At 40.9% G+C, this 23,400-nt stretch overlaps 1 protein-coding gene across 1 annotated transcript in view; it reads right to left on the reverse strand.

The window, feature by feature from the left end:
- NRDC (nardilysin convertase) overlaps window positions 1-21,824 on the reverse strand; it is a 77,781-nt gene extending 55,957 nt beyond the window's left edge. The window contains exons 1-3 of the mRNA XM_079776921.1: window positions 21,329-21,824; window positions 4,266-4,608; window positions 511-592 (exon numbers count right to left, since the gene is read on the reverse strand). Of these exons, the coding sequence (XP_079633047.1) occupies window positions 511-592; window positions 4,266-4,608; window positions 21,329-21,672 (769 nt within the window). The 5' untranslated portion in view covers window positions 21,673-21,824. The remainder of the gene's footprint in view (window positions 1-510; window positions 593-4,265; window positions 4,609-21,328) is intronic.
- Window positions 21,825-23,400: the final 1,576 nt, after the last annotated feature.

Below are 23,400 nucleotides of genomic sequence, written 5' to 3' on the forward strand. Positions count from 1 at the left end.
AATTCCTAGAGACTGGCAACTGTCTCCTGATCTTGGCCCAAATAATAATAAAGCCTACCTTTTTTTAAAAAAAAATGTATTTATTGATTTCAGAGAGAGGAAGAGAGAAGGAGAGATAAAAACATCAATGATGAAAGAGAATCACTGATCGACTATCTCCTGCATGCCTCCCTCCCCCGCAACTTGGGCTCAAGCCCAAAACCCAGACATGTCCCCTGACCAAGAATTAAACCGTGACCTCCCGGTTGACACTCAACTTCTCACCCACACCAGCTGAGCTAAAACCTACATTTTCAAATAGTTTTCTAAGTTATTTCATTCAAATCCTCCAAACACTAAAGGAGATTAAAATGAAGACTTCACCTGTGATATTCATAAAGATTTTTTTTTTTTTAGCCTTTTCTCTTGTTAAACATATACTTCTATCAAGCCAGTTAGTTATCATTGAAATCAATTCAGACAAATTTAAAGGGGGAAAACTCCAGGAATAATATTTTACAAAGATCTTACTGTGCTCCAAAAAGTGTGCCAGCCCAGGCAGGTCATCCGGATCAGCAAAACTCCCAACTCCAACACAAAGAGCTGCTGCAGACTGGAGTAAGCAGAGCACATACAAATAGTGAGTCAATACTAAAGGAATAATTTTGTGATCTCATCTTAAGGATTCACTTGGAGATGGAGTATTCCAACAGAAAGTAACAAAATTCTTGCCCTGATAATCAGGAGGAGCAGCAAAGTGAAACTCACCAGAACTGTGTCAGTTTCACCCTGCTGCTCCTCCTCTTGCCACCCTGCCAAATGCTGAACAGATGCAGACCTAAGGGGAAAAGCAGAAACAGAAAAAAAGCAAAGAGGGACTGGCCAGCCCACCAAAATATCATTTTGTGTCAGCATTTCAGAATTCTGAGTAAAGTTTTTTTCCTGATTTACTAGATTTCGGAAATCTACACAATAATATACCTTAGATTACCTCGAAGATCTCTAAGCAATTAAAGGGCTCTGTGGTCAGTAACTTCTCAATGTTACTCAGAACTTTTTTTTGTATTTATTTTTTTGTTAATCTTCACTCGAGGATATTTTTTCCACTGATTTTTAGAGTGTGAAAGGGTGGAGGGAGCAGAAGAGAGAAGAGAGGGAAGAACGGGGCGGCAGGGCAGGGGGAACATCGATGTGAGAGAGACATATCGACTGGGGCCAGGGATTGAACCTGCAACCCAGGTATGTGCTCTTGACCAGGTATTGAACCCATGACCCTTCAGTGCATGGGCAGTGCTCTAACCACTGAGCAACTGACCAGGGTAAAAATTTTTGTTTTTATTAAAATAGGGCATAAAGTAACGTTAGGAAAACATCTAACAAAGACAAGAAGTAAATGGTTAAAAAAGAAAATCTTTAGCTATTAAAATACTACAGAACTGAATTTTAAAGAGGTTTTTTAGTTCACTTTTTTTTTTAAGGAGAGAAAAAGGAACAACTTTATTGCATGGCTTAGTAGGTGAGTGTCGACCTATGAACCAGGAGGTCACGGTTTGATTCCCCGCCAGGGCCCACGCCCAGGTTGTGGGCTCCATTCCTAGTGTGGGGCTTGCAGGAGGTAGCAGATCAATGATTCTCTCTCATCAATGTTTCTATCTCTCCCTCTTCATTCCTGTCCAAATTCAAATAAGGGACTTGGAGACAGAAGTATGGAGAAAATGACACTTTTAAATAGGTTCCTGAGAGTGGGTGTCCATCTAGTTGTACAGGCACCAGTTGTTCACTACTTATTGAAGTTATAGAAAATACATTACATATCTACTGATAGTAATTTTCCATAGCTTGGGAAAACCAGAGTTTTTAACAAAATAGATGGTCAAGAGGTACACATTTTAAAAATGACTAGGGTACACCATATGTCATTGTAAGTTAAAAGACACACACAAAAAAGGAAAGAAAAATACTCCTTTTTAAATCCTTGAGGATCGGAAGTTGAATTTATTAACTTTCCCAAATTTTACAAATGTCAATTTTAAAGAGCTAACACATTTGGTGACCCAAATTGTTTGGAAAATGGTTACCCTCTTAGGAAGAGAGCTTTTAAGAAATAGTATGTAGCTGATATAAAGTCAAACCACGTGTCAGAAAATGAAAAGTATGTTTTCAGAAGAACCAAAATGCCTCACTTGATACTGTTTAATATTTTAAAGAGTTAGGCACATAAACTCAGTTAAAACAAAGAGAAATAGCCCCTTTTTCAAGCCACAGTTTAATCTGTTCTGTGATGTTTAATAGATGCCTAACCTGCTTTCAGCTCCAACTACCCCATAAAGATTTCTTATCTCGACCAGCAGGGTTGAAGACATTTTTGTATAAGGTGACTTAGACCACAATCAATCTATCAGTCAGTTTTGACCACAGCAAAAACAGACTCTGCAATTGCTAGAAAAGAAATTCATACTTGAGAAATAACTTCCCAATAAATTCATACTTCAGAAATTCATACTTGAGAATTCACTAAAGAAAGCCCTGAACAAAACATAATTCAGTACATAATATACTTAAATTTCAATCTTGTTACTTTCTCAAACCTTCATCTCAAAAATCAAGAACTTCCTTTGGGAGGAGGAAAATATAAGGAGACAAAAACACTGACCCAGAAAAGTAGGTCTTTTAGTGCTTTCCCATAAAAGGAGAGAAATCACTTTCAATTACCCATATGAGGACTCTTAGAACTATACTATCCCTGTTCTTTTTCTTTTTCCAGTCTCTCCAAGGATAATACTCTTTCTTACTCCTCTATCCAAGGCTAAAAATTATGCAGATCCACACCATTTTCCATTATTACAATCATGAGATCTTTCCTTTCACTAATGTACCCACTATATCTGAATCAAAACTATTTGATCTCCTCTTCAAACTACATTAGGTTCCTCCATTCTTTTCTAATATCACCCAGAAAATTAGCTATCAATATTTTATGAAGGAATGAACCATACTGAGTTCTAAGAAAAGAAAGACAATATCTAAACCATTTTTTAAATGATCATTAGAATCTGACCTTGCTGCTTCTAGAAGAGTTAAACATTTTGAATTTGATCGACAGAAGCAAAATAAAAAGGAATACCAAAAACACTGCATACACATCCTCTTCTGTCAAAGGGATTCACCATTGCTGTATAAATCTAAGGTATTTTACTATGTCTTGACAGTAAAATTGACTGTCAAGACAACTTCTAAATTTAACCTGAGTTTTGCTTATCAATTGATAGAAGATATAAAGAAATCTAAAGCACAAGAAAAGCCACTAACAAATACAGGAAGAGGGCTGGCTTTAGCTCAGCGGTTCCTTCGACTACAAATACAGGAAGAAATTTATAGATTAGGGAATGTTCAGTTATGAAGACCAATAACATTTGACCAATTCCACTTTAATGCATACAAAATATGACCCACTAATAGAGGTACTTCCTACTGCAAAAAGGAGGCATTTTTCAAGTTATCCAAAGATGGAAATTCTCCCTATTAATCCTCTTTATTTATTCACACTAAGATCAACTCCTCATTTCTATTTAAATTCTTCCAATTTACTTGTAAGTTATCCAGACTTTTGGTGCTTTCCCATAAAAGGAGAGAAATCACGTTCAATTACCCATATGAGGACTCTTAGAACAATACTATCCCTGTTCTTTTTCTTTTTCCAGTCTCTCCAAGGATAATACTCTTTCTTACTCCTCTATCCAAGGCTAAAAATTATGCAGATCCACACCTCTCAGCATTTGTTTGGAAATATATAATGTGCATAAGTACACATATATTGAAATATTACCAGTGATTACCTCTGCAAGTTTTGGTTATTTTTTAAATATTTTTTATTGATTTTTGATTATCTTTTTTTTAGAGAAAGAGGAGCGAGAGAAAGAAACATCGGTGAGAGAGAAAACTATCCATCAGTTGCCTCTCACACACCCTGACTGACCAGGGACTGAACCAAAACCTGGGTATGGATCAAACAGCAACCTGGATATGTGCCCTGACTGGAATCAACTGAGCCACACTGGTCAGAGCTATATTTTGTCTGTCTTTATTCTCCATGTTTCTATAATAAACATTTGTCACTTTTATAATCAGAGCAAAATGTTTATAAATGTAATCTTTATGCATAATAGACCTTTACTGAAGATCAAAAGATACAGACTTCATTTTTGCCATTAAGAAATAAAACATAAGTTCAGAACTTATCCCAAAGAATTTCCAAATTAGGAAAAGATATAATAGACATGAATCACCTGTTTTTCAGTAGTTTTCTTTCTGGCTTCTGCCCTCTCTTCTAATTCTTCCAATTCATTAACTTCAGCATCAAGGTCATTGTTATCATGCTCATCAACATCATCAAACTCATTTTCATCATCAAAACCCTCTTCATCATCGTCTTCTATTTCAGCTCCAGAATCTTCATCTTCATCATCATCATCATCGTCGTCATCGTCATCATCATCTTCATCATCATCTTCATCATCTTCTTCCTCTTCGTCTTCGTCTTCATCATCTGTTGCATCTCCTGTTTTACCTTCCGTATTACTTAGGTCTGAAATCAAAAGTGCCTGCAAGCCATTTCGTAATTTGATGTATCTAAAACAAAACAAAAAACACATTTGAGTCAGCAATTCATTAGAATACACCAATACAAGTGATCAGCTTAGCAAAAATTTTGTCAAAAATTCAAGTACACATAGGAAAACCAACACTATTTTAAATTAAACTAACCAAAGTGGTTGTTCTGGGAGGGAACCTCAAAAAAGCTTATCAGTTTCTGAGTAGTTGGAAAGAAAGGATGAGAGACACTACATTGTATTTTTTATACAGTGGTGGGCAAAAGTAGGTTTATAGTTGTGAGTACGCAAGTTTATTATTGTATTATTATTTATTATTATATTATTTTCCAAATGAATGACTATAAACCTACTTTTGCCCACCCCTATATACAGTGTACATTTTATATTACCATTTATGTTTTTAAATTTTAAACTATGAAAATATAGTTATTCAAAAACCAAATCTTAGAAGTTAAAATTTTAGAAGTTAAAGCCCCCACTCAGACTACCTTACTATTCTTTTAGTTTGTAAGTATTTAATAAACATTCTACCATACCAGAAGACTTAAGAGAAACATACCCCCAATGTACGGAGCAGTCATGTAAGCTTAAACATTAGAGCAAAATCTCATATATTTAAACTCTGTTGGTTCCCTTTGATACAATGTATTTGATATTTTATACCAGTTACCAAAGCTGCTTTTATGGACTAAAAATTGAATATAGCTCTGAGAAAACTAAATCCCACAGACTGGTAGCCCTGCAGAGAGATGATTTTCTATCCTATTTTAGTAAAACTGCTATGCCAGTTTGATGACGGGTGCCTACTACAAACTTCTATTTATACTCATTCTTACGTGTTATTCAATAAGCATTTACTTAGCAGCTTTTAAAAAATATATTTTTATTGATGTCAGAGAAGAAGGGAGAGGGAGAGAGAGATAGAAACATCAATGATGAGTGAGAATCATCAATCGGCAGCCTCCTGCATGCCCCTACTGGGGATTGAGCCCCCAACTGCATGTGCCCCAAACTGGAAGCCAATCATGACATCCTGGTTAATAGGCTGATGCTCAACCACTGAGCCACATTGGCCAGGCTGCTTAGCAGCTTTTAATGTATTAGATACCATGCTATATTAAGGGTAAAAAAGAATAAAACCACACTCCTCACCATCAGGTACTCACTGTCCAGTACCATGTAATATAATTAAGCCAGTACAATACAATCAGGGAAGGCCTCTGAGACAAGGCACACTTAATTTGAGCCTTGCTGATAAAAAAAAAAAAGTTCATCTAGCAGAAACTGAAAATATTAAGGTACAAAGAAAAGACTTGATTAAGATAGAAGACTGAATACATGGATTTATCTATCTCCTTTCCATATCAAAAATCGCATTTAAATAACCTCAATACTCCATCTTACTCCTCACCCCCACCCGACACACATACCTCAAATCTATCCTCAGCAGCCTGAAGAAAGCAGACAAAGCCTGTGATAGGCTACTGTTTCCCCAAAAGTCTTTTATGGAAATCCTAACCTCTAATACCTCAGAATGTGACTGCATTTAAAAATAGGGCCTTTACAGAGATTATTAAGTTACAATGAGGCCATTATAGTGGCCCTAATCTAATCTGACTGGTGTTTTTATAAGAAGAAATTTAGATCCATAGACATAGGACCTGTCCACACACACATGCAAGACCATGTGAGGACACAGCATGAAGGTGGCCATCTGTAAGCCATAGAGAGACCTCAGAAGAAACCAAACCTGACACCTTGACCTTGGACTTCTAGCCTCCAGAAATGTAAAAAAAACAATTTCTGTTGTTTAAGCCACCCAGTGTTATTGCAGCCCTAAGACTCCATACAATTTTCCCCCACTACCTATACAACCTCATTTCCCACCCCACTCTTTATTCATTTTTTGTTGTTGTTCTGACCAAATAACTTTATTGTTGTTTCTTTAACATTCCAAACAGGGCCTTCATGATTGCTATTCCCTCAGCTCTTGCTCCAGATGAGTATTTGCATGGCTGCTCCATCTCTTTCAAATCTTTGCTGAAATGCCCACTTTTCAGAAATGCCTTTTCTAATCATAGTATCTAAGACAGCAACCCAGTCCATCTCTATCCTCTTTTATACTGCTTTAACATTTTCACACCATATAATATCACTTGACTTTTTTTCTTGTTGTTCCTGTGTGGGCCTTTAGAATATCAGCTCAAAGGGCAGGGCTTTTCTTTTCCTTCACAAGCACCTAAGACATTGCTTGGTACTTGGGAAACATTTAAGAAACATTTGTTGGCCAAAACCGGTTTGGCTCAGTGGATAGAGCATCGGCCTGCGGACTGAAAGGTCCCAGGTTCAATTCCGGTCAAGGGCATGTACCTTGGTTGCGGGCACATCCCCAATAGGGGTTGTGCAAGAGACAGCTGATTGATGTTTCTCTATCATCGATGTTTCTATCTCTATCCCTCTCTCTTCCTTTCTGTGAAAAATCAATAAAATATATTAAAAATAAAAAAGAAACATTTTTTGAATGAACAAAAAATGTTACTGCCTAAAGAGGGCCTGATATATGATAGGTACTTAAAACTAAGTGAAACAAGTATCAGCTAAAATCTAATACCTAGTTTCATAAAGATAAATATTATGAGTACACATGTATACATTAAATGTATATAAAGGTATAGCAAATGAAATAATAAGTTACAAACCAAATGTAACAGTATTCCTATATAATAAAAGGCTAATATGTGAAACGACCCGTTATGACGTGCACTGACCACCAACGCAGGAGCTGCCCCCTGGTGGTCAGTGCACTTCCACAGGGGGAGCACTGCTCAGCCAGAAGCTGGCTCATGGCTGGCCAGTACAGCAGCAGTGGTAGGAGCCTCTCACACCTCCGCAGCAGCGCTAAGCCATTAGTTGGACATTTCCCAAGGGCTCCCGGATGCCAGAGGGATGTCTGACTGCCAGCTTAGGCCCGATCCCCTGGGCCTAACCTATAGGTGGCAGACGCTCAACGCAGGAGCTGCCCCCAGGTGGTCAGTGATCTCCCACAGGGGGAGCACCGCTCAGCCTCCCCCAGGCTCATGGCTGGCGAGTGCAGCGGCGGTGGCGGAAGCCTCTCCTGCCTCCGCAGAAGTCGGACATCCCCCAAGGGCTTCCAGACTGCGAGAAGACACAGGCTGAGCTGAGGGACCCACCCCGAGTGCACGAATTTCATGCACTGGGCCTCTAATATATATATTATGTGGACTAATATAATATCTCTGAACACATAATAATCTGGTCACTCAGTGTGTGTGTGTGTGTGTGTGTGTGTGTGTGTGTGTGTGTATTAGAGGCCCGGTGCATGAATTCATGCATGGGTGGAGTCCCGGCCAGCCTGGCCAGGGGGAGGGGACATGGGCAGTTGGCCATCCTGCCTGCTGATCGAACTCCTAGTCAAGGGGACAATTTGCATATTAGCCTTTTATTATATAGGATATACAATGAGTGGCCAGATTATTATGCATTCAGAGATCATAATAATCTGGCCACTCAGTGTATATATATGGAGAGGAATAGAAGTAGAACAGGACACAAGAACTTCCGTGCCTTAATTTATAATTTCTATACTTTTTCAATCTTTTGTAATGAAAACATGTCCATTTATTATTTGTATAATGAAAGTAATTTAACAAAAACCCCAAGCCCACTCCTTAACAAATTAAGAACACACACACAAACACAAAGCCCTTTGTTTTACAGAGGATTAACTCCCCTAAGTCAACATCAAATCCATTTAAAGACAGTCAAGGATAAAATGCTCTTTATCATAACTTCTAGTCAACACTATATTGGAAGTCCTAATCAAAAAAAGATTCAAAATATACATAAATAGAAAAATTATGAGGCCAAGATAGTGAAAACTAAAATAATTGCAAAATATGACTACCTTGAGAATTCAAGAAAAAATTTTAAACTATGAGTAATAAAGAGTTCAGCTAAGTATCCAAAATCAAGAACCATGACCAAAAAGCATGGACTTTCCTATGTAGCAAAGATAACTTATTAAAATGAGATTTAAATGAGATCCTATTCACAAAACAAACTATAAAATACTTAATATAAACCTAATAACAATAGCTCACATTTTAAATGTATTAACTTGCATGTCTTAACCCACTTAATCTTCATAACCCTAATGAGTTATTATTCCCATATTACGGATGAGGAAACTAAAGTACAACAAAGGTTTTATTTGCCCAAGCTTACCAGGAACTGAACCCAAGTAGCATGGCACTAGAACCCATTCTTTTCACTACTACTTAACACAGCAAACATAAGGAAAAGTAGGAAACTTTACAGAAGAATTCATACCATACTGTTGGGTGGGAACACCCAATATTGCAAAGATATAAATTCTTCCCCCAAATTAATGTATATAGTATTCAAGGGAATTCCAATTTTAAGATCCCAAAGATTTTTTTTCCAGATTTTTTTGTGTAACTTGATATACTGACTCTAAAATTCATGTCAATGAGAAACACAAAAAATGCCAAGAACATTTTTTTTTAATCACCTGAGGAATATACCTTTTTTAAAATTGATTTGAGAGAGAGAGAGAGAGAGAGAGAGAGAGAGAGAGAGAGAGAGAGAAACAGAAACTCTGATGTGAGAAATATCCCTCAATTGCCTCCCACATGTGCTCCGACCAGGGATGAAACCACAACCTGGGCCTGTGACCTGACTGGGAGTCAAACCCACCACCTTCTGGTGTACGGGACAGGACAACACTCCAATCAACTGAGCCACACCAAGCCAGGGACCAAGAACATTTTGAAAAGGGACAACAATGAAGGGGAACTGCCTTACCAATTATAAAAAGTCTTTTAAAGCAATTGAAATTAAACGGTCTACTGGTACAGGAACACCTCCAGATGAAAGAGAACAGGTTCTAGATAGGGAGAAATGTTTATAATACTATTTCAACACTGTTTATTATAGTTCAATAAATGATGCTGAAACAAAAGACAATTCACTTAGGGAGAAAAACTAGCCATCTATCTCTACCTTACACTCAACACATAAATAAATCCCAGGTAGATTATAGAGTTAAAAGGAAAAAGTGTTCTAAAAGTATTTAAGAAACAATAGTTATAACACTGGAATAAGAAAATCTGTGCTAAACAAGACACAAAATCCAGAAGCTATAAAGGAAAAAATAGAAAGATTTCACTACATTTTAATTTAAAACTTCTTTAAAACAAAACATCATAAACAAAATCAAAGAGCAAAAATGCACACTGAAAGAAAAGACTAACAGGGAACATTCATAAACGAGAAATATTAGAAATCAACCCAAATGTCCACAGGTAGAATATGCAATAAATTATCCTATAGCCACACTATAGCATAATTCAAGATTTCATTTTCATTACAGAGAGAAAATAGCAACTTGGGTTCTAGCCTTATATTGCTATTTCTAGGCCTAATGGATAGTGCTCAATCATTTTAGATCAAAAGAGCATACTTGAAGAGATCAACCAAAGAACTTGTATGCATATATACATAACCCACAGACACAGATAGAGGCAGGCAATAGGGCTCTATGGGAGAAAAAGGGGAACATATGTAATACTTTCAACAATATTTTTTTTTAAAAAAGAGCATACCTGAGGGGCTAACTTTGTAATTATACAACTTGTCGTTACCTTTCCCCAAATCATGTGGTCTCAAACATTTATATGTATATATAATAATTTTTTGAAAGGTGGGGTTTTTCTAAGATGTCAATCTTTCTCTAAAAAAAAAAAGAAAGAAAGAAACCAAACCTCTTTTCTAATTTATTTAACCTGTCTTCCTTTATTTGGCTTCATTATCCCACTACTCCCGTACTGAAAATGAAAGCTGAAGTCGATTTTTCAAACCATTTTCAAAAGTCAAAAATACGGAATTATTTTCTTTATAATAAAGTAGCTAACCACTCATTTTTGTTATTTAAGAAACCAACTTTTGCTCTAGCTGGTTTGGCTCAGTGTCAGTGGGTGTCAGCCTGCGGGCTGAAGGGTCCTGGGTTCGATTCCAGTCAAGGGTACATGCCCAGGCTGTGGGCTTGGTCCCCAGTAGGGGGCATGCAGGAGGCAGCCAATCAATGATTTTCTCTCATCATTGATGCTTCTATCTCTCTCTCTCTCTCTCTCTCTCCCTTTCTCTCTGAAATCAATAAAGATATATTTAAAAAAAAAACAACACAACTTTTGTGAATCTACTTTCAGTCACTAAAATTACCAGTTAAGAGTTCATGTATTTAAATCCAAGTTCATTTACTGAGACCACCTTGGGGGTTATTTTAACCAAGCTGCTAAAATTATTAACATTATGAAGGTTGAGGCATGATGAAAGACTCCATTCTTTAAATTTCCAGTCCTGTATCTATCTATATATTTTTTCAGATAACCCTCTAATTGCCACCTGGTTACCCACTGAATGACTCATGTATATATCCACCTGACATCCATTACCCAACCACTGGGATGTGACCAGACTTCCTGGCACCCATCTTCTGGACCACCTGGCATGCATCATCCTGACTGCCTGACATCTGACTGATAACCATTCTGGACCAATTGTAGGGCTAAGAACTTAGTAGAACTGATAATTCTTAAGACTGTACTTTTTACTATAAGAACTTTTAACCTTTCTTCTTTGGAATACTTCTGGGCTTTTGCCTAGCTGTGTTTCCTGTTTGCAAATTCCAACACTCTTAAATAATTCTCTACCATTTATTTCTAGCAACCTCTGAGTTCATTTGACAAGACTAAGCATTCATCACAATATTCCCAACTCATAGGATTGCAACAATCAGAAAAATTAGAAAATTTAAAATAAAATCTCAGTAAAATATCTTCACAAAAGTTAAAAATGAAACTAGAACAAAATTAAGTTTCTAAGTGGCTCATTTGTTAGCCAAGCAATTGAGTTAGCCAACGGGTGAGTTAGATTGTTTGTAGCAGCTGAAGAAATTTATCCACAGAAAATAAACTTGCTTAAGGCTATCAGACTTGGGGTGAGAACTATTGCAAAAAGAGTTGACATAGTAGAAATTAAAAACAAAGCATATCATTTCAAGATTTTGGTCTTCATGTTACCAATAATACTGGGTTGTTGTTTATTTGAGAGGTCAGTGCCAAGTTTGAAGCAACTGAGGAATTAGCCTCTATGAATATTCTTGTACGTTGTTCTTGTGGTTAATCCTCACCCAAGGATATTTTTTCCACTGGTTGCCTCCCACACTCGCCCCAGGTCAGCAGATCGAGGCTGCAACCGATGTCCGAAGTCCGTGCCCTTGACTGGAATTGAACCTGCCACCCTTCAGTCCACGGGCCGACGCTCTAACCATTGAGCCACACAGGCTAGGGCCTCTATGAATATTCTTCATGGAAGAACTAGAGACAAGATCATTTTCAAAGAGGTTGAGAAAACAAGAATACAATACAATCTAAAATGTTACCACATTTATGTTGGTAAAAACATGTATGGAGCAGAAAAAAAGCTTTAGTTGGACAAATTTATCTTTGGTGAGGTGTTTCAAAGCCTATGATTATTTATTGTCTTATTCATCAGCAGTACTTTGCAAAAAAATACATGAATCTATCATGTCATAGTGAACCAGTGGTGTTATTTGCTCTTGTAGACTTTACAATCACTAGTTCTGTGAAATTTTATCAGAAATACAAACAGAATTTCTTGAATTGCCCTTACTGTGGAGTAGTTTGATAGTTTAGCAATGGAAACATTTTATTGCAATGTTTTGGAACATTGAAAATTTTCAACCAGTATTATCAAACCTCAAATGGCTTTGGAAATTAGCTCCTGCTGCAGACTTGATATGTTCAACCCACATTACAAAACAGTACTTCTACGCAAACTTATCTTATGGTAAAGTCATTTCAACAACTAATATTATCTGAATCACAAGTAATGGCAAGCTGCTTTATACACACACTCCTGTGCTGTCAAAGTTAAAACAAAAAAATCATATCTCCATTTGCACACAAATTTGTAGCAATATGTTTTCCAAGCAAACTACAGTTCCAATAGTGTTTTTCAGACCTTGGTGGAAGCCCTTTTAACTGTGCTACTGAGGAGCTTCCACCTAATTTTCAATCAGAAGTCATTAATTTACAATGTAATGTGACATGCTAAAAGGCAAAAATATCAGAAAAGAATCTAATAGAATTTTATAAATGCCTTTTAAGTGATAAATATGCTCAAGTAAAATCATATGTTCATGGACTGATATCTGGCAGCACCTGTCAGTGTGAAAGCACATTTTCAAAGATGAAGTATGTAAAATCGTATTATAAATCATTAAGAGGCGGACATTTGCAATCACTTGATAACAGAGAACACTAACTTTGACCCCCTCCAAAAGCAAAATATATTCCCAATAAATAGAATTCCATTCTTGTCACTAGCAGACCTGTATTGCAAAAAGAAAATTACTATTGTTATAATTTAAACTTAGTAAAAAATTTTATTAAAAATTTGCAGAATTTTTTTTCTTGTTATATAAGTACCTATATAATAGCCTCAATTTTTCCTCTTGATAAAGCTCAAAATATTTGTTATCTAGCCCTGTTTTACAGAAAACATTTGGTAACCTCTGGGATACATTATTTTTAAAACATGTACTCGGACAACTGGTAGTCCATATATATAGTTGGTTGGTTTATTTTTGTTAATCCTCACCCGAGGGTATTTTTTCCACTGATTTTTAGAAAGGGAGAAAGAAACATCAATGTGAGAGAGACACACTGATTGGTTGCCTCCCACACTAGCCCTGACCAGGATTAAACCTACAACCCAGGTATGTGTCCTTGACCAGAAATTGAACCCACGACCCTTTGGTACTCAGGCCAACGCTCTAACCACTGAGTGGCACTGGCCAGGGCTGGTTATCCATATTTTTAAAAAACAGTAATAAAATTAGATCCTTACTTAAATGTAAAAAGCAAAACTGCAAAACTTTTAAAGACAATAATATGAAAAAAGCACAAACCATAAATAAAAAATATGAATAAATCTGATTAAATTTTAAGACTTTCCTTTTTTTTTTCTTGGTTAATCATCACTCACCTGAGGATATTTTTTCCACTGATTTCCAGAGAGACTGGAAGGAAGTAGGGGAGAGAGGGAGAGAGAAACTTCGATTTGAGAGACACATCAATTGGTTGCCTCCAGAAGGTGTGGATGGACCCTGCAACCCAGGTACTAGCCCTTGATCAGGAATCAAACTCGAGACCCTTTGGTGTGTGAGCTGACACTCTAACCACTGAGCAAATGGGCCAGGGCAAATTTTAACTTTCTAAACAAAAGGTAAAGGTAAGCTATTATCTTAGGAAATATATTTGCAATTTGTATAACCAACAAAGAATTAGTATTTAAAGAATTCTTACAAGTCCATTTAAAACAGGAAAAGACACAACCCAATAAAAAATGGGCCGTTGATAGAAGGATAAATCCAAATGTTCAGGAAACATGAAATAATGCGAGTAATTAGGAAAATACAAATAAAATATTTTTAAAAGAGAAAAATATTTCTCACAGATCAGATTCTCAATAATTTTTTTTTTTTAAATCTAACATTAAGAGTCAGGAGTAATGTATAGAAGCAGGAGCTCTCATACTCTATTTGTATAAATGCAAACTAGTATGACTAATTATAAAGACTACTATGGGCTCAGTGCACAAATTCGTGCACCTTGAAAAGAACTGTGGGCCGCGAGGCTGCGGTGGGCACAGAGGCAGGTCTCTGCCCATCCTCTGCGCCCAAGCTTGGCCCCTCCCACCACAGCCCCCAGTCCCCTCTCTGCCGGCAGCCCTGCTCCCGCCACTGCTGCTCCCATGCGCTGATGGCACCGCCCCGCTTGCACCCGCTGATGGCAGAGAGATTGGGGCCGGCACCAGCAGCAGGTGCGAGCTGCAGCTCCTGCTCCAATTGCCCCTCAGGAGGTGGAGAAGCCCTCAGGGGCAATCAGGGCCAGCAGCCGCCACTCGCACCTGCTGACGGTGTTGAGCGATTGGGACTGGTGCCAGGCGCCGGCAGTGGGTGTGAGACCGGCGCCAGCAGCGGGCGCGAAAGGGGCCAGAACTGGCAGTGGGTGCGAGTGGGGCCGTCACCGGCAGCAGGTGTGAGAGGCAGCTGCTGGCCCCAATTTCTCTTCAGGAGCAGGGGGAGGTAGAGAAGCCCTGAGGGGCAATCAGGGCTGGTGCTGGGTGCTGGCAGTGGGTGCAAATGGGGGTGGTGCCAGGCAGGACCGTGGCACGCGGGAGCAAAGAATTTTCAGTAACCACCAGAGGCTCGTCCCGATGACAGCGACTGGCGCCCCGCTCACCTGCTCCATCATCCCGTCGCGGCTGACACCCATGTTCTGTGCTCTGCTGCCTGCTGCTGAAGCCTGTCATGTTCCGCACACACCCCCTGGTGGTCAGCGCACATCATAGTGACCGTTTGTTTAGTTGTTCTGCCATTCAGTCTATTTGCATATTAGGGTTTTATATATAAATGGCAATATCTAGTAGGGTTTAAAAGATATCATTTCACTTATAGGCATACTAGAGGCCTGGTGCACAAATTCGTGCATGGGTGGGGTCCCTCGGCCTAGCCAGTGATTAAGGCCTATCGGGGGGCCAGCCAGTCAGGGGGAGGGACCCCAGGAGGTTGGTTGGCCAGCCCCCTGACAGGGGCCTATGGGGGGTCCAGCCAGCAGGGGGTAGGGATCGCGGAGGTTGGCTGGCCAGCCCCCCCCGCCCCCGATCGGGGCCATTGGGGGTGGGGGGGGGGAAGAGGCTGGACAGACAGGGGGAGGGGCCACAGGAGGTTGGCCGGCGGGGGTGGGGAGGAGGAGCTGCAGGAGGTTGGCAGGCCGGGGGAGGGGCTGTGGGAGGCTGGCTGTGGGAGCGCACTGACCACCAGAGGGCAGCTCCCGCATTGAGCATCTGCCTCCTGGTGGTCAGGGCGCATCACAGTGACTGATCGACCGGTCGTTATGGTCACTCTGTTGGAAAGGTCACTTAGGTTTTTATATATATAGATACTATGGACGAAAAAGGGACCACATACTAAACCAGATAAGCTGAGGGGAGGCCTACATGGTGAATCTTTACAAACTTATAGACCAAAAGTAACCATATAAGATGGTCTGAACATAAAAATTCCTAACTAAAAGTGGGTAGTCACACCCTACGCATGTAGCTTCCTTGACAAGGATCAATTTTTACCTTAAGAGAGGCTGTATGTTGTCTTTCTGCATCTAAGGTAACATACATTTTAAATGTCAGAGTAATCTCCTTTTCCAGTCCCCTCAGGGCACACCCACCACAAGCAGAGACTACAGAACTCCTCATTGTTATCTTGTTCCCCAAAAACCATCTCTATGCTGTAAATGTTAACTATCTTGTGTCCACAAATGTAAAAGAAGTGTCTCTCCATTTTACTTTTTATCCAATCTGAGATATTTTCCTGCTTTGCTTTCTCCCATCCCCTAATCTACCAAAAATGGATTTCACATAAACATCTGTCTTATCCTTTTATTCTAAAGTATAAAATAAGCTGCAAAACTGCCATTCTCTGGAGTTTTCTCAATTTGTTGAGATTTTGCTTCCCGACAACTGTCATCAGTTTGGTTCAAATGAATTCATAAAAATTCTCTATAGGTTTAGATATTTCTTATGTCAATAATACATCTATATATATAAAACCCTAATATGCAAATAGACCAAACGCAGAACAACCGAACAACCAGTCGCTATGATGTGCACTAACCACCAGGGGGCACACACGGAACATGGCGGGCATCAGCAGGTGAGCAGGGGCGCCAGACCAAGGCAGGTGCCAGTCGCTGTCATCGGGGCGAGCCTCTGGTGGTTACTTAAAATTCTTGGTTCCCGCATGCCACGGTCCCACCCGGCGCTCGCACCTGCTGCCAGTGCCAGCACCGCTCATACCTGCTGCCAGCACCGATCACCCCTCAGGGTTTCTCCACCTCCCCCTGCTCCTGAGGGGCGATTAGGATAGCAGCCACCGCTCACACCCGCTGACGGGGCCAGCCCCAATCATCCGTGCCGTCAATGGGTGCGAGCAGGGCCGGCACTGTCAGCACATGAGGGCAGCGGCAGCGGGAGTGGGGCTGCTGGCAGACGGGACCGGGGACCACAGCGGGAGGGGCCGGGCAGGGACATGGAGGATTGGCCGAGACCTGCCCTGTGCCCATTGCAGCCTCACGGCCCACAGTTCCTTACACTGGGCCCCTAGTATAGATAAAAACTCTCAAATGTGCACAAGGAATCATGTATAAAAACGACTGTTGAGGCATTGGAAACAACTTAAATGCCCAACAATGAGAGAAAAGATAAATTGTGGCATAATCATAAATACATAACAGAAAACTGGGAGCACTAGTGGTTTAGCTCAGTGGATAGAGCATCGGCCCACAAAGGGTCTTGGGTTCGATTCCAGTCAAGGGTACATACCTCAGTTGAAGGCTCGCTCCCTGGCCCTGGTCAGGGCATGCAGAATACAACCAATCGATGTGTCTCTCTCACATTGATGTTTCTCTGTCTCTCCCCCTCCCTTCCAGCCTCTCTAAAAATCAATGGAAAAATATTCTCAGGTGAGGATTAACAAAAAAAAAGAAAAAAAACTGGGAATAATGTAAGTGATCAGTAACAGAAAACAGATAAATTATAATGTATTCATACAACAAGCTACTAAATAGCTTTTAACACAAATAAATAGTGTTACACTTATCAGCATGGACAAATATCAAAAGCAATGTTAAACAAAACAAAAAAACAGGTTACAAGACATTCGATGTGATATAACTTCTGTTTCTATAAAGTCTTAAAACAGTAATACTGTTTACAGGTAAATGTATATTTAATAAAAAGTATAAAAATATACATAGAAACTGTATAGATGCCAAATTCAGATAATGGTTAACACTGGAAAATGATGGTAGAGAATGACATGGGAGGAGGCAGTACACAAAGAGCTTCAAGTATATCTGTATGGTTTTGTTTCTTTAAAAAACTTTTTATCTAAAATAAAAGCAAGAAATAAAATTATTTAAAAAAACACACACACAAAACAGTCTGGCCAGTGTGGCTCAGTGGATGAGTATCAACCTATGAACCAGGAGGTCAAGATTTGATTCCTGGTCAGAGCAAAAGCCTGGATTGCAGGCTTGATCCCCAGTAAGGGGTGTGCGAGAGGCAGCAGATCAATGCATCAATGATTCTCGCTCATCATTGATGTTTCTATCTCTCCCTCTCCCTTCCGCTCTGAAATCAACAAAAATATATATATTTTTAATACAAACTGAAAAACATCTATATAATAAAAGCCTAAGCGACCATTATGGCAGAATGACTGGTCGCTATGATATGCACTGACCACCAGGGGACAGATGCTAAATGCAGGAGCTGCCCCTGGTGGTCAGTGTGCTCCCACGGGGGGAGCACCACTCAGCCAGAAGCTGAGCTCATGGCTGGCAAGCGTAGTGGCAGTGGCAGGAGCCTCTCCCGCCTCTGTCGCAGCACTAAGGAGCAGCAAGCCAAGCGGTAAGGAGCAGCAAGCAGGTGGGCAGGGAGCGGTCCTAAGCCAGCCATTGGACATCCCCTGGGGGGTACCGGACTGCAAGAGGGTGCAGGCCAGGCTGAGGGATCCCTTCCCACACTGCACAAATTTCGTGCACCGGGCCTCTAGTAATACAGTAATTAGGCCAGAGGAGAAAAGGATGAAGGCATCAGAAATGGGAGCAAGACTGCAAGACAGGCACTATTCTAGGCACTGAGGTACACCAGTGAACAAAACAAAGTCCTGGCTCTCATGAACAAATAAATATATACTGTATCCAATGACAGTAAGTGCTATGAAGAAAAATAAAATAGTAAGAAAGAATATAGGGGTGGGAAACCTGAGTAATGAGGTAACCTAGGGAGCAAAGGAAGCAGGGAAAAGAAGAGGTCTGGGGAATGAGCCATAGGCATTCCAAAATGTAGAGGTCAAGAGGATAAGGAGGATCCTGTGAATAAGGCAGAAAGAGAACTAAGTTCAGTGGTGACCTGGAAGCCAACTGAAAAAAGCATTTCAAGACGGAAACTCTGTCATATGATACTAAAAGGTCTAGGAAGATAATAACTTGAGAACTGACCAATTTAAAGGTTATTGGTGGTCTTGAAAATAGCAATTTTGGTACAGCAACAGTGGCAAAAGCCCACTCAGTTCAAGAAACAATGGAGGATGATAAACTGCATCCTTTTGTGTGTGTGTGTTAATCCTCACCCGAGGATATTTTTCCATTGATCTTGTAGAGAGTGGAAGAGAGAGGGAAAGACAGAAACATCAATGTGAGAGAAACAGATCAACTGATTGCCTCCTGCATGCACCACGACCAGGGCCTGGGCCAGGGAGGAGCCAGCAACCAACCAAGGTACATGCCCTAGACCAGAATCGAACCCAGGACTCTTTGGTCCGCAGGCCGACGCTCTATCCACTGAGCCAAACTGGCTAGGCCCAGACAACTCTTTTAATAAGCTTTGCTATAAAGGAAACCAAGAAAATTGAATAGCTGGAAGGGGATAGTTCAAAGGGGATGTGAAGTAAAATGTTCTTCCACAGAAGATATAAAAAATTACAGCATATCTGTATGCTTGTGGTAAAAATCCAGTTAAGAGAAGGAAACTGATGATGCAACACGGAATGGGATAATTGATGTATGGGGTCAGTAAAGAGATGGGATCTAGTGCACAAGTGGAGAGGTCTTAGTATATACAGTTGATTTATTAATAACAGAACGCATTCAAAGACTCAAAGAGACAGTGCCTCCCTACAAAAAATTCAGCACAATAGAGGGGAAAGACAAGTATAACTTACAAAAATGAAATAGCTTGAAAAAACTTGCTACCGGGGCACACAAGTGTGTATATAACTTAGCCACCCAGCCTGGGCTCAGATACTGTTCTATCTGCTCTAGATGTATCTTTTCATTTAATGACCTCATTTTCCGCAAACTCATTTGACAAATACTTCTTTTTTGTGTGTTTGTTGTTGTTGTTGTTATTAATCCTCACCCGATGATATTTTTCCATTAATTTTTAGGGAGAGTGGAAGAGAGATGGAAAGAGAGAGAAACATCAATGTGAGAAAAACACATCGATTGGTTGCCTCCTGCACGAGCCCCGACAAGTTGACTGGAGCATCGTCCAGTTGCCTGTTGGATTTCCAGTCAGGGCACAAACGTAGGTTGTGGGTTCGATCCCTGGTCAGGGTACAAATGTTTCTCTCTCTCGCCTTCCCACCTTCCTTTTTCTCCAAAAATCCATAGAGAAACATATGGAGTGAGGATAAAAATCTTTTTTAAAGAACAGTACCTGACACAGTGTGTATTCTATAAACATTAGCTGTTACTATGTATCTTTATATAAGCAGACAAAAATTGACGCTGTTATTGAACATTTAATTTGAAAGACAAAAACTAAACACCTTTTATCAAGGTTTCAACTTGTTCATTTACATATTACTAATACAACCACATCTTTAATGAAAAAAATAAAATTTAGCCCCTCCCATAAAGATCTCTTTAACCTGCAACCTGGGGAAAAAATAGTACAAAGACATGGAGTGAAAAGACCAAACAGGCCAGTCTTAAACTTGAGGTTAAATCACTTGTTTTCTAGATTTCTGTTTCAATCATCTGTCAAATGGGGATGGGTGGGGAGTGGAAAAAATTATCTCGAAGCTTCTTTCCTGCTCTATAAACAAATTGGGACTAAAAATCCTTCAGCTTTCGACTCAACAAGAGTAAGAATTCTTTAAAAGTCAGTAAATGATGCACTGGATTTGGTGGCAGGGTTTTCAAATCAACTATGTTATTATTTAGCTGTGTAATTCTGAACAAGAAGCAAACTCTCTGGATCTCAATTTCTTCAACCTGTAAAATGAAGCTGTATACAATCTCTCTTTAAAATACATGACATTCTATGAAGTAAGCTACCTGTGAAGGAAATATTCAGGTGGGGATTCAGCCACCAGCTAAGAGATGTTTGGAAGATTTCAGTATAAAGCAAAAGTAGAGGATTTCAGAACTAGAAAAAAAAACCTTACAAGTCTAAGACTCACACAACTGAGACTGATATATTCTTGGAAGAGGTCACCCAATCGTTCCAGTAATGAGAAACCCATGGAAACAAGCCACTTCATCACGGGCCAACTATGATGCCCAAGTTCTTTTACTCAAGCCACACCATCCTCCAGTAACTTCCACCTAGTAGTTTTATTCCTATTTCAACTAAGCACACCTCAAGTATGTGTGAGTAGATAATACACCCCTTAAGTGTCCTCTCCAAAATTAAAAACCCCAACTCTTCGACCTTTCTTCATAACCTAATACCAAGACGCTCTTCGCATCCAGCCTATTTTCCTTAGAGAAATCTCCATTCTTGCTTAACGTCAAAATTACTCGAACCACTATTCCCATTCTGCTATTCTGACTCCTGTGGAACCCACGACTTCCCATTTGTCCAGCTGACACCACACCGAAGCCCCTACTTGCCCTAGCCACCTCCACCCAAGGAAGCATTCAGGGGTGGGCAGTGCGACCCTCCAGCTCCTTCCGGCGATACAGACACGAGAAGTGACCGCGGCAGCAAGAGAGGGGCCGGCACCCGGCTCTCCTCCCCGTTCCAAACCCCTCCCTCACCGGTATTGCTTGGGGTCGCTAGGAGACTTGACGATCTCAGGGTCTCCGGCATTATTGATAGGCCCCCTCCGTCCCTCCTCCTCAGATTCATCTACTCCTAGACGGGCAACCCGGCCGCTCTCGCCAGAATCCTGGCCACCGGGCTGCAGGTCAGGGCAGCTGCAGGCCGACTTCGCCTTGTTCCTTCCAGGCATGGTTGGAGTAGGAAAGGGTCTGCCCACAGACGAGTCTTCGCACCGACCCCGCGCTTCGATTCTCCACAGCGCCGCGAGCTCCCGCCCGGCCGCACGCCACAACTTCCTCCCGGTGGCACTGACTGCAGCGACCGTGACTCTCCTCAGCATTCACCACCGAGCCGGAGCGAAGGGCATCCCATTCCCCAGGGCCCACCTCCCCCTCCTACTCCTCCAGCTGCTTTTCCTCCTCCGCGTTTCTGAGGCGGTGGCGGCCGGCGCTGGTGCTGCCGCAGCCGCCAAGGAGGCCAGGCCTGCGCCCCTCCCCCAACGCGGTCTCCCGCACGCTGACTACCCTCAGCACCCCGCCCGCCCTCCAGCCGCCGCTGACGCTGCTGGTCCTACCCAATAAAGAGGCAGGACGGTAGTCACGTGCACGTAGGCAACCAATGGGAACGGAGAATAAAAGGAACCGAAGAGACCCAGTCAGATTCGCTGACCCGGAGAGGGCTCTTCGAAACTCAGGTGGGCGGGGCGAGGAAGAAGAGGCGTAGGGAGCGGCGCGGAGGACGACGGGAGGAAGGGCGTTCGTGCAGCCCCGCCGCGTTTATGACGTAGGCGGAGAGTTGGTGGGAGGCAGCCGCTGAAGTGTGACCCGCGACTCAGAAAAATATTCCCCTGATGAGGAAACCGAGACGCGCACCCTGCCCCTCAGTTCGGGGCGGAGCCTTCGGCCGTGATTCAGCACGTGGAAAAGTGGAGCACCGGAAGTACTTTTCTTCGCCGCCGGATGGCAGTTGCTCGAGTGTGGAGGGGCGCAGAGCGGGGCTGAAGGCCCAAGATAGCCCTGGCACTGCTCCACCTTATCGCTGGCCACCTTTTGCTGGTCTTCACCCTCAAAGCCCAGAAAGGTGCTTAAGAGACCGGTGAGGATGTGTTCACTCTTCTGTGCGAAAACATATTTTAGCTTCCCCACGGACTAGCGTCCACAGCGTTAAGGTCAGCCACCATTTATTGAGCAGCTACAGCCGGTGGAGGCTGCTGCCCTGAGGTCCCTTTTTCCAAAGTTATTTTCTGCTTGTAATGGCCTCCAGTGGTCAATTATCTAACATGTGACAAACAGACATTCTTGAAAAACTAAAATCAACTGACATGTAAACAAGATACAATTATACTGGCACATAAAAGGAGTAAATATACTAATGGGTGGAGAAACACTTGGAACAGGGGGATGTATTGATGGCCGTTGTCTTTAAGTTTGTTTAGGCTTCCTGAGCTTCACAAACACGGAATAAAATCATGAACAAAACAAAAATCCTTTCCTTCACGGAACTTGCATTCTAATTGGGGAAAAAACACAAAGCAAATAATATATTTTAAAAACAATGACAATAAGTTGGGAAGGAGAAGTGCAACGATTCAGGCAGGAAATGAAAACCTGAACTAGGGCAGCAGGTGAGGTAAATTAATTGAAAAATACTGTTGAAATATCCCAATTAATTTTCAGTCAGTAATGTTTGTTGTTGAATAAATACCTAAAGTCACTTCTATTTTGAGGTTTTTCTTTTAACTATCCAAAGCAATGATTCCATAAGTAAGAAATCTTCAAGTTCAGCCAGTAATTAGAACTTTCTAACTAGAAAAAAAAAAAAAAAGGCCAAATCCTAAATTGTGACCTGTTAATTTTTCCCTTTAAAAAGAGGTCTCTGAATCTTCAAGTCACCAGACTGCAGAACTAGGATAACACTCCATAGTGAGCCATTCCTTCATTCAACTAACAAACTGAGCTCCTAATATGTGCCAGATGCTTGGAATAGAGTAATGAACAAGAAATTTCCCATTTTTCTTTGATCTTACAAGAGAACTAGTGATATATTAAATAGGCACACAACTTTTTAA

This window comes from Cnephaeus nilssonii, assembly GCF_951640355.1.
Source record: "Cnephaeus nilssonii genome assembly, chromosome: 7".
In the NCBI taxonomy this organism is placed as follows: domain Eukaryota; kingdom Metazoa; phylum Chordata; class Mammalia; order Chiroptera; family Vespertilionidae; genus Cnephaeus; species Cnephaeus nilssonii.